The sequence below is a fragment of the Acyrthosiphon pisum genome, chromosome A1 (assembly GCF_005508785.2).
Source record: "Acyrthosiphon pisum isolate AL4f chromosome A1, pea_aphid_22Mar2018_4r6ur, whole genome shotgun sequence".
NCBI lineage: Eukaryota > Metazoa > Arthropoda > Insecta > Hemiptera > Aphididae > Acyrthosiphon > Acyrthosiphon pisum.
The window spans coordinates 160854995-160873674 of record NC_042494.1 but is presented as its reverse complement, the minus strand read 5'-3'; the positions used below and the strand labels follow the sequence as shown (position 1 = coordinate 160873674).

Sequence of the window (18680 nt, the reverse complement as noted above, 5' to 3'; positions counted from 1 at the left end):
TAGATGAGATTTCGTCATTGACCTATAGAGAAAATCTATGGATTACATACTAATTATTATTATATGTGGAGGTACTATAAATGATAACGGGTTATCATTACGGTGCAGTTATTCTTTTAAGGTTTTTTATATCGATTTTCGTTGCGACGTCGACATCCCGTCGTCTCTCCGACCGGCGACCCTCACCCAGCTCACCCGCGCGGGCCAGTGCTGAAGTGCACAACGTTTACCGTCTTGTCGGCCGTCGCGCCCGTGTTCCCGTGATACAGTCGTTCGCGCGCGTGATAATAGCGTTACACTACACCGTTTTCTCTCGTGTCACTCACTCGTCACTTATATTATTCCCTCTCTCACTCCCTCTCTGTCACCCATTACACCAACGTCCAACCGGCTACCTTTATTATACCTACTATTTTCCTTTTTTTTTCCACGTCGTTTTCGGTTGCACCAAGGACTTGCGCGGCCGTCACCTCGTCGTACGTATACACAAGCGCGACTTCGTTGCGCCGCGTAATTATTTATTATTTATGATCACGTCACGTTGCCGGTCAGTAGCGCAGTTCGTGGTATCGATACCTATTCCCAGACCAGCGTTCAGTAGTCCACGACACAGCTGTTCGTCCGGTCGTACCGTGGAGTAACCGTTTGCGGAAATTTCAGGCAATATCACACCTGAACCCCATGTAGCTCGTGCCGAGACGGTCCGCCCGAAGAGGTTTTCGATTTTTTTTTTTCAATCATTTTCCTTCTTTTCGCGCGTCAACATTGCCCGCGTCGGCGACACGCTTGCCACAGCAGACTATAATATACATCAGCGATCCGGCGACACCGTCGTCAGACACGATATCTACGGCACCATCGATCGCACTGTTTTCGTCGTCCGAACGCAGAAAGTAAGTCAGACCGAATTCATAAATCATAATAATTCATAACTAGGTTGGTTTTTTTTTTTTTTTATACTCATTAACCGTTATCAGATAGCTTTTCTCGTCCGTCACACGGTGACCACTTAACCACCAGCTCATCGACTAGGCGTTTTTTTTTCGACGAACCGGAACTACGTCGTGTGATTAACACTCGACAGCGCCGCACTTATCCGTGTTATCCTAGGTCAAGGTGACATTTACATAAATCATGTTGGACGGTCCGCGTTCAAATCCCTGTTCCCCTGAGTAACCCATTCGACCTACTGCTGCAATAATCAACACGCCGTTTTTTCCTTAATATATAGATCACTACCTCACCTACCGACTGTAAACATAGGCTTAAAATTTTACCTCTGCATAATTTATTGTGCTACAATAAATTATTAGTATAATAAAACTATATTACCTACATATTTAATACACAATACGTTTACATGTTGTATCATATTATTATACTTTGGACTATGGTTAGAAGTTGTATAAGAAGTATATTAGTACACCCAGCGTGCCTTCTTTGTTTTTATTATTCTACGTTAATCCCTAGACTTATAAAGAATAAGTACTACGTCTAGGTGCATAAATTGCGTTATGCATATTGCACTAGGTTAGTAAATATAGATAGGCTTGCTAGTCGCTACCATACCCATACCGTTAAATTGGAACCTATATAGTAAATGATAGTATATTAGTGTTGTTATTCTGAATTAGGTATCAAGATATGTACTCTTAAGAATGTATTTTACTAATTTATTCTGATTTCAAATGAATAATTAATAATTATCTGATTATTTCTACAGTTAATTATTTAATACTTTTAGATAATTGGATGATAACATTCAATACTTAATAACAAGTGTCAAATATAAAATATTGCTCAATATTAATTTCTGTAATCTAACAATTTTGCTTACATTGATAAAAAAGAAAAACTACTAACTAGTAGTTATTTAAATTACTCAATTATAAAGTAGGTAGTTAACTAGAAATTATGTTGAAATGGTATGTGAAAAAATAAATACCAACTTGTAAAATAATCAATACTTATTGTAACACATATGTGTTTATAAATTAAAATGCAATTTAATATCAATATAACTTATTGAATTATTTTACCCCTAAACGACATTTTGTCTTATAATGAGAAAAACTAAATGTCCTTGTACCGCTTTCAATTGACGTTTGGCTTTGTACCAGAAAGTATGTTGTTTAATATTCTATTTATAAAATTGCTATTTGTCTTACATAAAATTATAGAACAAGCATATAAATCTCACGTATACAGGTAATTTAAACTGAAATTCATACAATTTAAGAACAATATATACTATTAGGTATTTGTTATTGAATGTCTTATTATCTTAGTTTTTACACTGATTTGGCTTTCTGTTTGGTTATGTACAAACCCAGTGTGAAACATTGGAATCCAGATTATAATCATGAACATTGTATTTTGCATATTTGCATTTACATAATATATATTAGGTATACTTATAGGTGTTATATTATGAATAATATGTATAAATTACCAGTAAGTAGGTACCTCTATATATATATTCATATTTTCATTTTCATTTCTTAATTAATTTTGAATTATGTTATAAAATTAATTATTGACTACAAATTACCTACATAGAATAGCCACTTTTAGTTCTTAAATAATAAATAATTACAAAAATCTGCATGTACCTATGTTAAATAGTACTTAGGTACTCTAATTATCTAGCTGCTTTAATAAATAAGAAAAATTTCTCTTTGTTATTGAATTTATTCTTCAGTGCCTAATAATTTAATAAGATGTCTTATTCTTGTACTTTTTCATAATTTATCATACTATTTATAATACTTTTTTTGATTTTATTTGAAAATTGTCTATTGTGTGGCAATTTTATAATACATAGTATTTGAAATATTTATGCATGAATTAAATTTGTTTGATTTTTATATCTGCTAACATTAATTAATCAATTTGTTTAGGAATAATGCATCGAGCACAGTCAGTTGTAAATCAATTAGTTCCTTGTGTGCCACAAATAGTTGGCAGACAAAAATTTGCAACATGGTTAATTGGACCGAAATCTAGATCTCTGATAAGAGCTACTCAATCATTACCCGTTACAGAGAATAAGTATTCAACCAATGTTAACCAAGAGCAGTTTCTTAATGGCACTTCAGCTTCTTATATCGAGGATATGTATAATGCATGGTTAGCAGATCCTAAAAGTGTCAATGTTGTAAGTAAATATGTTAAGATTTATTTCAGGGCTGCAAGTAGATCACTTTTTCACTTTTTGTCACTTAATATTTTATTTGTCACTTTTTGTCACTTATTATAGAAATTCCTCACTTTTATCAATTTTTTCTAGAAATTTAATTAAATTTTTTAATTGAGTCATTGACAAGCAAATATTATGAAATTTTAAAAATATGTAACATTGATTTTAATATCACCTTCCTTCTTATTGTTTATCAGTTTATCATAACCGTAAATTGAAATTCAAAATTAAATAAAAATCAAAAACAATATGGTTCCGATATTAGTAATTACTATTTAGTTGTATGTTTGTTGTTTAGTTTTATATTTTTAATGTTTAAATAGTTGTTTTGTTGAAAAAATGGATAAATGCAAATTAAGTGATGTTTGGTTTGAAAAATATGATGGCCAAGGTTTTAAAGTAAAAGAATGGGCTAAGCGACTTGATAATGACGTATTTTGTGTTGTGTGCAGTGCTACGAAAATACATTTTGTACACAATGCATATTTAAAAGGTTTAAGTAAATTTGGAGGAGATGCATCAGATTTGATTTTGTTAATTTATCATTATTTTTATGGATTTCCATCCCGTTGGGAGGAATTTGTGAGCATCTTAAACGATCTTGAACTACCTACAAAGCATTTTATCAAACATGTCACGTTTAGATGGTTAACATTACAAAATATAACTGAAAGACTATTACAAAACTGGAAAGGAATTGAAAAATATTTTTTAACGTTTATACCAAAATAAAAACAAGCTATTTTAAGTACCAGAAGTTACCAAAAAATTAGAAGTTTATTAATAATACCCACAATCAAGTGTGAGGTTTTATTTGTTTGCTCTAGTGCAAAAGTGTTAATCAAGTTTACAGGTCATAAGCAAAAAGAAGAACTTTTAGTTCATATCATGTATAGTGAATTGTGTGATATTATTAAAACATTATTGGGAACAATTTGTAAATTAAATGAAATACCAAAATCATTTTCTGATATTAATATTGATGATATTTACCGTATTTACGTAACCGTAACGGTATTACACCTACTTATTTTTTAGTTTTTTAATACCAAAATTGCAATATGTTTTATGATTTTTCAAAAATAATATAAAAATGTTGCTACATAGTAGGTACCTGGTACATATATTTAAGCATATTTTGAGAGTTTTAACTGCATATTTTGATAATTTTTTTGTGCAACAAGTCAAGTTCTGAAACCTTAATTTATTTATTTACGAAAACTGTAAAAACTTGGTTTTAATCTATACTTAAAACCCCCACCATTTCATAATCCTGGCTATGCCACTGCCTTTTATAATATACATATGTTATAGTTCTAACGTAAATAATTCGAATATCAGTATTCGATGCTACAATACAATACGTAACAAAAATAATTATTCGTTTAAGTTTTCGCGCTACATAAAACGTTTAATAATAATATTATATGGCTTATAGTGCATAAAGGTTTGCAAGAAATGGACTAAAAGCCAGCGATATTTACTATTTGACAGGGCAATTAAATTACAAAAATAAAAATAATGTAAAATACTCGAATAACATAATCAAATTATTATTATATAACGAAAGACCATTTACCAATTAGAAAAACTCAATGTATAATACAGGTACGAGAAACGAGACATCGGCGATAACGAGTAAAATAAAGCTAACTACGAACGGGTACCTGCAAGATAACTATTTTCGTATTTAGGCCGATTAATCATTGACATACATTATCTTTATCTTTAGTTGTGTAGATATGGATTACTTATTAATAATAAATAGGTATTGTACCATCGAATACTGTGTTCGAATATTCGAATAATTCGATTATTTGAATATACATTACATTACTAATATGTTATTACTTAATATTACTATTAATGGGTAGAAATTAAAAAGTTTAAAAGTATTATTTATTTGTTTATTACTATTTAGTATTTACTATTATTATTATAATATATGTTATTACCTATTATATTACTATACTTGGTTATAAATTAAAAAGTTTAAAATGTTGAGTTATATTTGTATATTTTTGCATTATTAAATACAAATAATAAGTAAATAATAAGTCGCTGTGGCACTGAATTTTATAATTGAATCACTTTAATCATTTTTTATTTATACCCTATATACTTGTAGCCCTGTTATTTGAAATTTAATATTTTCTATTACTTATTAGTTATTAATCATTATGTTTTTTATAGTCTTGGGATACTTTTTTTAAAAACTGTGATGCTGGCGCTCAGCCAGGTGCGGCATATCAGGCACCCCCATCATTGGCTCCACCAGGAAAAAATGAAGTACTATTATCTAGTTTATTACCTGGAATACAAAATACAACAGCAATTGGTGGCACATTTAGTGAAAAAATGATTGACGATCATTTGGCAGTACAAGCGATTATAAGATCATATCAGGTATAATATTTTATGTTATATAAGTTTAAGATTTTAATTTATAATCAGTGGTATGTTGATAAAGTTATGTATGGGTATACACACTAATAAAAGATGTACCTATTTTAAGCATAAAATATGTTTACAAACTCCACTCGAAAAGTTAAGTTAATCCCTTGTAATATGTTTATCACTTCTAATATTACTATAAAATTATATTACAGTCAATAACGTTTCATTTTCATACAACTTATATTTGATTGAAGTATAGTACAACTATACATAGGTACTGCGATAATTTATATTTTAAATATGTATTCAAATATCATAATACTAGCTGAACCCATGCACTTTGTTGCCCGTATAAAATAGCAACTCTTGAAAAATTATGATTGTTCAACTTTTTTTGGGTGTAACTTGCTGCAGTAAGTGCAACTCAGTCACCCTGGTAGGCGATGTTCAATAATTTGATTTGATGCAAGCTTTTACCTGATTTGCCCGAATAACCAATGATAAAAAAATACTAATTTCTACTGTAAACTGTAACCAATGGCAACTATTAATAAATAAAAATAAAATTTCCAATTTCCATCGTGAACCTCAATATCCCTGTTTGAGCTCCTCTTTAAAATGCGAATTTTAGCAAATCCTTTCTTATTGCACGGTAAAAAAATGAGAAGAACTTCTATTCCAAATTTCAAATTTGTACTTTGCGTAGTTTTTGAGTTACAGCAATCAGTGACTAAGTGGAATTTGGATTTTATATCTTATATGTATAGATAAATAAAACCACAACCTTCTTTGCATTAGTTGTATGTTTTATAGTTACACTAGAAATCAACACTGTATTAGTATAATATACAAAATAAATTGTAAACATTGTATTAGTAGGTTAGGCTAAGCTATATAGCTGTCATTCTCATCAACATATTAAGTTGTTATATTTTTTTGAGTTCTAATTCTTAATCAAAAGCATTATAGTTATTTTCGAGTTATTTTAGGAGCGTATACCCGTAAAATGATATTTTATATTAGGTACACGCTGAAAATCGAAAATCTACTGAGAGGTATAGAGTGTATACCCACAATACACCCCTGTTTACAGTTTAGAATATTATATTAAAAATGTATTATAATTAGTAAATCATAAAGTGTATTATTTATAATTATTTTACAATATATATGCAATGTACTAGTATATCATACCTAGTGTTTAAAAATGTTTTCAGATAATATAAAAAATATAATACTGTAATATCCTCTTTAAAAGGTCCTCCAAAATTGTTCTCATATAGTAATCAAAGTCTACTTTCCATTAGTTGACACATGCTGAATGTTTTTGTGTACGTAGATCTATTTTACGTTGATGTATTGCCACACACAAATTTAATCCATGTGATTTAGGGCCTTAGGATATTAGGATCAATCCAACATAAATGTAATATGAGAAATACCAAATGTGATTAATACAATTGTTTATAAATTTGAATAATTAAAATGTAAATTGTCTATACTATTTTAATTATTAAACTTAATTTAATTTGAATTTTGAGTATCCTATTTTATATTTAAAATACATTTGAATGTGCAGTGTAATTTTTATATATCAATATTTAATGAAAACCAATTGATACTATACTTGATATTGGTGATAATTATTTTTAAATTAAATTATTGAATTTTTGAACTTGAAAATGTTGACTAATATTTTTTTAATTTATGTCTTAATTGATTGTAATATTATTTGTTTGGATAAGCTAGACATTTTAAATAAGGAATATATTACCTAAGTTTTATACACTATAGGTTCGAGGTCATTTTGTATCTCAAATTGATCCCCTTGGATTTACAAATGCAGATTTGGTAAATGCTCGCAAAAAAGGTAGACCTCATGATGTTGTTCTAAGACAACATTCAATTGGTAAGATTGGGCTAAAAATGTAAATAGAAATTTAAGGTATTTTTAAACAGTTTTGTTTTTATGTTATCAGTACTAGTTTCTGGCGTGTGCATGTCTAAATTGAATTTTTCTCTTAACCATAAGTAACTGAATTATTGAATATTAATACTAAAAATATTATTAATTTTGATCAATTTCATAATACAATACAAATAATACTTATACACACACATTATGCTAATTTCTATACATGTAATAAATCTTGTATTGATTTTTAAATATTTCTAAAAAACAGGCTAATTTATTTCTTGATATAAGACTAGACTATACTCTATTCAGAATAACTTTGCCCACTTTCGCGCACGCGACTGAGCCGCCGGCAGCCGTCAGACCCCCTCGCGAAAGTCAGGAGCGCTGTGATTGGTCGTTAGTTGTCGACGGCTTCCGTCACCGGTCGCTATCGTATACGTATATACCTGCGGGACGTCGGCAGGGGCGTTGCTGCAAACATCAGCGCCAACTGGTGGCAACAGACATGCGCGAACTCGACGAGTTTTCGTCGATCGAGTGGGCAAGGTTATTCTGAATAGAGTATATATCCTATATATGTAATTGGTATATATTATATCTACTTTTTTTTATATGTATTAACACTATCACACAAAACTTAAAAATTAAATATCCAAAAAATAGTAAAAATATATGGTAAATTTAAAATTATAATCACATAATTAAAAACATGTGAAATAAGTTTTATTTACAATTATTTAATTTTTAATTTCAAAAAATCAGTTAGTTGTATACCTTACCTACTTGTATTAAACCTTATGACTATCTCTTAAACTAATATTTGGGTTTTTTCATAAATTTTTATTTTTTATAATTGTAATATATTGTTCTATTTAATTGATGTGAAAATTATTTTTGTATAGATTCATTTCTAAATTGAAATTATTGATCAATATTATATTTATTAAATTAGTGTGTTTTACAATAATATAGTTTACAATTATTTGAAAATTTTTTGTAATTGAAACTTAATTCAAACTATATTAATTTATATTAAAATCCCTAATTTTGTCAGTGTAATTTCAGTATAAAAAAATAAAAATAAAATTGATGTTGAATTATAATAACTTATTATAGGCTATAGGCGTACAGTGTGCACAATTTAGTTAGGTACATTACATTATGTACTTAAACTATTTATTTGTTTTGGATTTGTCTACTGTTCATATATTTTGATAATTTACTAATTATTTGTTACTTTGATAATATTAGTTTAAAATGTTTCAATTTAATATGATTTTTAATTTTTACTAATATTGTATGTTGTTTTAAATAAAAATGTTTGTGCTTTTTTTTGTTTGTCGTCCTATTAGATACGAGGACATCATATTGCACGCCTTGATCCTTTAAATTTAAGTAAAGTCGACCAAGATGATAGATTTCCTCAAGAGATTTTATATGGTTGCTATCCTCCATTTGGTAAGTAGTACAGTTTGCATTGTACACCTAAAATTTAACTGCAATATTGTGTTTGTTTATTAAAATTGTTTTGTGTCTACAGATTATAGCTACTTTTATTTTTATATATTAATAAATAATAATATTTAAATGCGTAATTTGCATGAGATTATAACTAATTTTTTAGTTTATGCAGGTAATAAGTGCTAAATTCGTCCCCGTTCATGCAAAACACACAAAGTCCAAAAACATGATTGTTGAGAATCAGCTTTTGCAATTTTTTCAAACTTTTAATGTATACCATATGTAACCAAATTTGTTTGTTTCTTTTTTTAATTGAGTTTCCCTTAAGGGAAGTAGCTGTTTATGAATAGTTGTAAATAATATGACACTGTGAAATGTGTATAGTTCTTGTTATTGTTGAAATACAAATTTCTAAGTCGAATTTAGTGTATTTTGTGTGAACAGGGACGTAATGTATTATGTAAAGATAAAAGTATATGCCCTGAATACAATATACAATCTATATTAGGTACTATAATTATTATAATAACTAATAAGTTATTACATTTATTCAATTTATTAATAACTTAATTTCTATTACATGCATGTGATTGATTTTTAAACAATTTTTAGATAGTATTTTATAGAAATAGAAATTTAAAATGTACATTCATTTTTAAATATTTAAAGAAAATAAACACTAATAAATTAACTTCAGATTTTATTGAACTTATAAGACTACTTATACACGTATAGATTATAACTTATTTAATGGACAGATATACATTACTAACTTTAAATATTGAATTAAAAAATGTAAATTTTTTTCTATTTTTAGATACATTTTATTAATTATTAATACTTATCAAATTATATTTTGGAATAAAAAGAAGAGCAATATTTTCAAATTATTTCTGTTAATTCTGTACAGTGTTAACTATAAATGCAAACAATTTTATTTATATTTTTGAATTTCTGCATTTTGTTATTAAGTGTCCCAGTGCCAGTTTTTCAAAATGTCCATAATTCTATAAAATTTTAAAATTTAATTTTATATTTAAGTTGCCACCTCAATTATAAGACTTTTCCAATAATCTACTACCCAATACCTATTTAGAGGGGGGGGGGGGTTGATAGGGTGTATTATATAAAAAGAAATTACTTTACGGGAATAACTCTCAAGCTTAGCAGAATTGTCGGATTTTGATGACTTTTTTTTATCTGAAAGTAGAAGACTTCCTACAGCCCGCATCAATCTCTGGTTTTGTATTTTATTTCAAATAATTGTATTAAAAAATTTGTAAAAAAATGCTTTTTATCTTGTATATTTTTAGACATATTATAAAGTTTGAGATTAAAATATTGAAAAACAGAGATTGATGCGGGCTGTAGAATATTTCCCTCTAGCTTTAAAAAAAAAAAAGAAATTTGGTTAATTCTACAAGGTGGTATCGTTATTCCCGCAGAGTATATTTTTGAGGACAAAATAGCATCAGCACCGGGCGCCTTAACACAAATTATTATCCATGTTGTTTCTTACTTTATTAAAAACATGATCTTAAAATTTGCTTTTTGTTCATTGCTGCTTGTTTTGTCAATCTTGCTTTTTCATATACATTTATAGCTCCAATTTTATGATGACAAGTTAGTACTAGACCATTTAATTTCATCGTTTACTACAACTTAATGCCCTATTCCTTTATACAAATTAATAAAATAAAATAATACATTTTATGTATCTCAGGAAAGTAAATTATTTAAAAAAAACTTAATCAAAATGTATATGTTATTAAGATAATTAGAGATCAAATTCTTTAAATAAATTACTTATGATTTAAATAGTTTTGAAAGTAGAAATATCTGATTTGTTAAAAGTCAATAAAATAATTTTCAATAATTTGTTTAACATTGTAGATTGATAATACAGTTTAACTTAGTGTAGAAATCGTATCAATTAGATTTTATTTTAGTTTTAATAATCTAATACTTAGTACATTAATCTTTTACTTTTAATTTATAAGCACTAATTAGAAAAAATTATTTTTTATTTTTCTTGAATTAAGTATTCCTATTTTAAACTTAATTAACATTTTTATTGATTTTTGGACTTGTTTTTTTTTAAACTGAGAGTTTATTTGTAGGCAAACCACCCGATAATACTACATATTCTCAACACCTACAGAATAAAGTAGCCGAATTAATGGGTATGTAGTAAGTTTGTGCTATTTATACATATTATATTTTAATTATTATTTATGCATGCTCAACATTATTGATGATTTTGTGTGTGTCTGATTGATTTTTAACTAACATAACTGTTTAATTAAATTTTGTGAAAATGTATAATCTCATTATTTAGGTGCACCTACACTTAAAAAGATAATGTATTTTTCCATTTTTTCATGATTACTAGAGCCCGGATTTATATTAATTTAAAAAGTGGCTAAATATGCAATTATATGCATTATGTTATTTATTATAAATTGTGATACATACACTTAGTACAAATATGCAGATGCATTTAATTCCGGGCTCTAATTATTACTCTTATTGTTTTAACTGTTATTTATTTGAATTAATACAACTTCTTTATTTCATTAATAACAGAGGAAGCTGATATGGAACGTGTATTCAAACTACCATCTACAACATTTATTGGTGGCAAAGAAAATGCATTACCGTTAAAAGAAATTTTGAACCGTTTAGAAAATACATATTGCCGTTCAATTGGTGTTGAATTCATGTTTATTAATTCGTTGGAACAATGTAATTGGATTAGACAACGGATGGAAACACCTGGCATAATGGAAATGGAAAAAGAACAAAAAAGACTTATATTAGCCAGACTTACTCGAGCCACAGGGTAAAAAAATCGATTTATTTACTAGATAAAATAAAAGCTAATTCAAATTATCAATATTTCTAATTTGTTTAACATGGGTCAACTTCATTACAATGTTTGGTTTTTTTTTTATTAGATTTGAATCTTTCTTGGCTCGTAAATGGTCAAGCGAAAAACGGTTTGGCTTAGAAGGGTGTGAAATTTTAATACCAGCCATGAAACAAGTTATAGATAAGTCTACTGATTATGGTGTAGAATCAGTTATTATGGGTATGCCTCATCGTGGAAGATTAAATGTTTTAGCAAATATTTGTCGTAAACCTTTAAGTCAAATATTTACGCAATTTGCTGCGTTGGAAGCTGAAGATGATGTAATTTAGTATTTAACTTATAGTTTAAACTTGTATAAGAAATAATTACAGAGTACATTAAAAATGTAATTGTTTTAAATGCACATTAATTTTAGGGATCAGGAGATGTTAAGTATCATTTGGGTACATACATAGAACGTTTGAATCGAGCAACAAATAAGAATGTACGTCTAGCTGTTGTGGCTAATCCATCACATTTAGAAGCTGTAGATCCAGTGGTACAAGGAAAAACTAGAGCTGAACAGTTCTATAGAGGAGATGGTGAAGGAAAAAAAGTTAGTATTCTAATTAAATTATAATGTCAGAATACAAATAGGTAAATAGAAGACATTATTTTTGTTAAAAAATAAATTATTAACTTAACTGTTAATAAAGAAACAATAACTTTTTGTGAGTGTAAGTGGACATAGTTTTACGTATAAATTTTACTATCATATTTTTAATATAGGGTAATCAAAATTTAAATTTGAATATAAATGTGTTTATATTTACCAATTTTGTAATGACAATTTATAGTTGTATTGTAGTTTAGTATAACTTTATATTTTTAAATTAGGTTATGTCTCTTTTACTTCATGGAGATGCAGCGTTTTGTGGTCAAGGTGTTGTGTATGAAACATTCCATTTATCTGATCTTCCCGATTATACTACTCATGGTACAATTCACATTGTTGTCAATAATCAAATTGGTTTCACTACTGATCCGCGACATTCACGATCATCACCATATTGTACAGGTAATGTTTTCAAACAGTAAAAAATATATTATTACATAAATGTAAAGAAACAATAATATATGTACATGATCAAATAAATCATCAATTCAAGTTAATTTATATTCATATATTATTACACTATAAAATAAATTATTTATTTTATGATTTATAATATTATTATGCACCTACCATGTGCATGTTTAAAATTGTATTTAAAAATTATATAAGTATGTTATAATTAAAATATAATATTGTTTATTATAGACGTTGCTAGAGTTGTAAATGCTCCAATTTTCCATGTCAACTCTGATGACCCCGAAGCAGTTATGCATGTTTGCAATATTGCTGCTGAATGGAGAAATGTTTTCCATAAAGATGTTGTCATTGACCTTGTAAAGATTTAAAAATAAATAAATATTTGTGTTCTTATTTAATTTTTATATTTAAATTAAAGGTAAGTTACAGAAGATACGGTCATAATGAAATAGATGAACCCATGTTCACACAACCTATCATGTACAAAGTAATAAAAAAAACTCCACCAGTTTTGGACAAGTATGCAGACAAATTAATTGAAGAAAAAGTAGTTACAAAAGAAGAAGTTAAGGTAATGCGTTATACACAGTGTTAAATATAAAATTAAACTAATAAATATGTAGGTATCAAATTATTTAATTTATAAATTTAACGTAATTTCACTTTATTCTTTAGGACGTTTGGGATAAATATGATAAAATTTGTGAGGAAGCTTACACAGCTTCACGAAAAGAAACTACTATTAAATATAAAGATTGGTTAGATTCCCCATGGTCCGGATTTTTTGAGGGAAAAGATCCATTAAAAGCATCAAAGTCTGGAGTAAAAGAAGAAACTTTAACACATATTGGTAAACGATTTTCATCACCTCCTCCAAATGCTGCTGAGTTTGTTATACACAGAGGTACTTAATAATTAGTAATTATTCAATTGTGGTGTTGTATGCTTTTTCCGGGAGGTATTTTTAGAATTAATTAATTTTATTAAAAAATATATATTTTATACAGGTACCACAAATGGTTTGAATTATTAATTTAAGGTTAAACTAAAATAAGATAACATATTAATGCAAATTATATTTTTAAATATATATAATATTTAATTTTAGGTATTGAAAGAATTTTAAAGGCTCGCATGCAAATGGTTGAAAATCGTACTGTTGACTGGGCATTGGGAGAGGCAATGGCTTTTGGATCTCTATTGAAAGATGGAGTTCATGTTCGATTAAGTGGACAAGATGTTGAAAGAGGCACATTTTCTCATCGGCATCATGTACTTCATCACCAACTTGTTGACAAAGCCACATACAGACCTCTGTGCAATTTATATCCTGACCAGGCACCATATACTGTATGCAATAGTTCTTTGTCTGAATTTGCCGTTTTAGGTAACTATATATATTTTATAATAATAAATATATATAATTCATACATTAAATATTACTCTTATCTTCTATAAATTGATATTTTATCTTATTTTGTGTATGATATAAAATTATTATTGATTGAATTTAATTAAAATAAGTTAATTTTCCATTCAAGGTTTTGAATTGGGATTTTCGATGACAAATCCAAATGCTTTGGTGTGCTGGGAAGCTCAGTTTGGTGACTTCAACAATACTGCTCAATGTATAATTGATCAGTTTGTTGGCTCTGGACAAGCTAAATGGGTTAGACAATCTGGTCTTGTTATGTTACTGCCCCACGGTCTTGAAGGAATGGTAATACATTATTACATTATTATCGTTATTCAGGTTTATATATAAATGTAGGTAAAATATAATTATTTTTGAAACTTTCAGGGACCGGAACATTCATCAGCCAGACTTGAACGATTCTTGCAAATGAGTTCTGACGATCCAGATTATTTCCCTCCAGAAAGCGATGAATTTGCTGTTCGTCAATTGCATGATATTAACTGGATTGTAAGTATTAGTTTTTTTAATTAAAAATATTAATTTATTTTTAATAAACATACTTTTTTCACTTTTAAGGTTGCAAATTGTTCTACACCAGCTAATTATTTCCACATACTTCGTCGTCAAATTGCCCTACCTTTCCGTAAACCACTAATTATTATGACTCCTAAATCTTTGTTACGTCATCCTGAAGCTAAGTCTAGTTTTGATGAAATGAATGAAGATACAGAATTTTTGAGAATAATCCCAGAAAAGGGTGCTGCAGCTGATAATGCGTGCAATGTTAAACGATTAATATTCTGTTCTGGAAGAGTATACTATGATTTAACCAAAGCTAGAGAAGAACATAATCTCGTGGATACTGTAGCTATTGCTCGAGTTGAACAAATATCACCATTCCCATTTGATTTGGTCAAACAAGAATGCGCCAAGTACCCTAACGCAGATATTTTATGGTCACAGGAAGAACATAAAAATCAAGGACCATGGCCTTACGTACAACCAAGGTTTCACACAGTATTGAACAATACCAAAACTATTGGGTGAGTTAATTTACACATTTATTTGGGAATAAAAGGGTGATATTGGAATAAATATATAAATGACTAATTCAGGTAGTAAAATAGTAACTAAAAAAGATAGACAAATATAAACATATGTTTGGTAATCATTTAATGGCCAGGTTCAAAATTCATATATTTTGTTTGATTTTTATATTATAAAAGTATTATACACGAATACAATTTAATTAGTAACAAAAAACAGTATAAAAATAAATTTTTTTGCCTTAAAAGAAGGAATTAGTTTATGACTAATTATATAAACTTTTGTATATTAATTGCCTGTTTGTCCCTTAATTATAATTAAATAAAATACATTTAGAGAGAATATGCATAGGAAAAAACAATAGTATTTTGTTATTTGTGCAGGACATCTATTAAAAATTCTGGATTTTTTTCACGAATATTTTCTTCACATTCAAATGACAGTATTACAAAAACAAGTTTATCCGACCAGAAAAATCCAACTCGAAGTATTAGGTGAGATAACAATAAATAAATATATTTTAGATTCTGAGTGAGCGAGAAATGTATTGGTCTTAGAATGATTGAATGAGGAATGTTTTTTTATTTTAGTAGTCAATTTCATCTAATCAGTTATTTAAAATATATGAAATTCTCAGTACTATTTAAAACTATCCGAAAAAAACTAACCAAAAAAACATTGGAATATGGGAATATTTTTGTTATGCCAGTTTTTGATCAAATAGATTTGTTTTTTTGTAATAATTCATAAAGCCGTAGATACTTTAAATGTTAAACAAATATTTATATTATGGTTTTCTAGATGTGATAAAATAATTTAGCTCTTTTAGAGCTATTTAAATATGTTTGAAATGTTTGACTTCTTTAGTTTTATTAAAAAAATGTTATTGACACATTTTTGTTTCAAGGTCTAAAAACTTGAACAATGAAATATGAATACAAGGTTACTCATAAGTAGTTTTAATGGTTGTTAAAAAATGTCAAAAATACATATCTACAATTTTTTTATTAGTATTTGAAGTTTAAATTTTGATGAAATTCATTGAAACCATGAATAATTTCACATTATTTGTAATATTTATTTTTTGTTTAATTATCTAATTTTATCAAATTTAAAAAAAAATAAATATCAAATAAAATATAAAATTGGAATATAATAGATTTTTGATTTTAATATGAACTAGGTACTTAAGAGGAACCTTGTATTCAATTTTTAAGCCTTATCTATAAATATTGACAATTTTATAAAATTGCTAACTACAAAATAAATTGCAAATTTTCATGATTTTAACAAAATGTTAACTTTAAACATTTATAAAAAAAATTCCTAATTATTATGAAAAGTACAGAAAATTTTTAATCTTGACCTTCTTGAAATACCAACTAGATCCAATTCGTTTAACCACCCTTAAAATTGAAGATCAAATTATTTTTTTTCCATAATAAGCCCATTCATACATACATGGTATTGTATACACGGTACAAAACACTTTGTTGTAAAATCAATACATTCATTGCTCTGCTCAGAACTAAAAATTAGAATGGAAAATTAAGAATATGGGTGTTTTTAATAATGCAATGGAAAATGAAAACAAAGTTACCAAAATTAAAAATTAAAAATATGAACATAAATACCTAGGGTACTTACAAGTAAAAACTGAATAAATATAATATATATTATATATAAACATTTAATAAGGTGATGAGTATAATGACTGCTTAGATGATATAATAATCTTATATAGACACAAATAAATGTTTTAACTTTGAATAGAAACAAATCACCTTGATTTTATTGGTTATCCAATCTGACACGGAGTTGTTTAATTTTTGTTTTTAATAAAAACCGATAACTTATAAAACACATTTGAAAACGTGTTTATCTGTTACATATGGCTGAAAATTATTGTATTTGTTATTATAGTTATGCTGGACGACCAACAGCGGCATCATCTGCAACTGGAAGTAAAATGCAACATTTAAGAGAACTAAAAGCACTTCTTGACCGGTCATTCGCAGTTTAAAATTAGAAAATAAAACTTAAATAAATAAATGTCAACATAATATCCAAGTATGTGGTAGATGTTAATATGTTACAAATCAAATTCTCTGTATCCTTAAAACATGATATGCTAACACTTAATATATGATTCAAACTTATACATACATTGTATTAAAAATTGTTAATTTATTATTTAATAAAAATGTTATTAGTTTTTAATTGTATCATAGTATTTGATTTACAGCTTAAAATATAAGGTTTTTGTTTAACTTACTTAAATATTATTGATTTTAAAAACCATAATATTTTGTTTTTAGTTTCTTGAACAGCTTTATCATCACACCTAAAGTTTTTAATATCTACTATAGACTTTGTTTATTTAATTCACATAATGTTTGCATAGCAAACCCAACTAAATTATGTACTTATACCATTCAATGTGAAAGTATTTGTAAGATAGTGAATATATTTTAAATTGACTACCAAAAATGTATTTAGTTAACTGAGTCTTCAGTATTGTATGTTATGTTATATTATTATGGTAGTCATTAATAATTTAATGAATTTGTACCTACTACAAAAGTATTCTTTTAAACAATCACTAATATTATTGACTTAATGCACCAATTACCTACGATCAACTTGTATGATTAAAGCTCTATTGTGTTATTCGTTGAAATATATTTTGGTCCATACTACAGACTTTTAATTTATGTGTTGTATTATATTTATATGCTCCATTACAGTACTTGGACATTCTGAGAAAACAAGTTTTGTTCCTTGATCTTTGAAATTTTTAGGATAATTGTATTTCAAAATATTATCTAGTGAGGTAATCTCTATTATTTTGATTTAACCATAATTTTACGACAAGGCGCTTCTAGCGATTCATTCCGACCCCGAAATAGCCTCAAACCTCGTACAAAATCACCTCAATCTCTTATCAACCTGGTACAAAGACTGGGGAATAAAAATCAACGAAACAAAATCCATCCATTGTACGTTCACACGTAAGGAAAATAGTCTGCCCTCCCATCTACCTCAACAACGTACCTCTACCAACCGCCCAAAATGTCCGATACCTAGGTCTACATTTAGACCGCAGGTTAACTTGGGCAACTCACACCCACAACAAAAGACTTGCCTTAAATAATCGCTCTCGCCAATTACGTAATCTCCTCACATCACAACACATCAACTTAAAAAACAAGCTACTATTATACAAACTTCTTCTCAAACCGATCTGGACATACGGTATCCAACTCTGGGGTGCAGCCAAAAAGTCCAACTTAAACA

General features: G+C 27.7%; 1 protein-coding gene across 9 annotated transcripts; it reads left to right on the top strand.

Annotated features, from left to right (window-relative positions):
* The first annotated feature begins 270 nt into the window (after positions 1-270).
* LOC100168068 (2-oxoglutarate dehydrogenase, mitochondrial) lies at positions 271-18093 on the top strand. 9 transcript variants are annotated; one of them, XM_016802818.2, is made up of 18 exons: positions 271-893; positions 2901-3157; positions 5393-5605; positions 8867-8972; positions 11096-11158; positions 11562-11817; positions 11933-12167; positions 12263-12442; positions 12724-12904; positions 13148-13275; positions 13338-13490; positions 13595-13823; positions 14028-14306; positions 14461-14639; positions 14721-14843; positions 14913-15379; positions 15767-15877; positions 17307-18093. In XM_016802818.2, the coding sequence occupies exons 2-18, from the start codon at positions 2906-2908 to the stop codon at positions 17404-17406; spliced, it is 3255 nt and encodes a 1084-aa protein (XP_016658307.1). In that variant the 5' UTR covers positions 271-893; positions 2901-2905; the 3' UTR covers positions 17407-18093. The 9 variants fall into 9 exon arrangements, with proteins under 9 accessions (XP_016658307.1, XP_016658311.1, XP_016658309.1 ...); XM_016802820.1 differs by lacking the exon at positions 271-893 and adding an exon at positions 2046-2208; XM_029488712.1 differs by lacking the exon at positions 271-893 and adding an exon at positions 2063-2123.
* Positions 18094-18680: the final 587 nt, after the last annotated feature.

Excerpts from the sequence above, each read along its gene's own strand:
- LOC100168068 (XM_029488712.1), top strand. The coding sequence starts at position 2,078 with ATGTCCTTGTACCGCTTTCAATTGACGTTTGGCTTTGTACCAGAAA. Across the intron at positions 12,443-12,723 it reads GAGATGGTGAAGGAAAAAAA|GTTATGTCTCTTTTACTTCA; the intron begins GTTAGTATTCTA and ends TTTTTAAATTAG. Across the intron at positions 14,307-14,460 it reads GTCTGAATTTGCCGTTTTAG|GTTTTGAATTGGGATTTTCG; the intron begins GTAACTATATAT and ends TTTCCATTCAAG.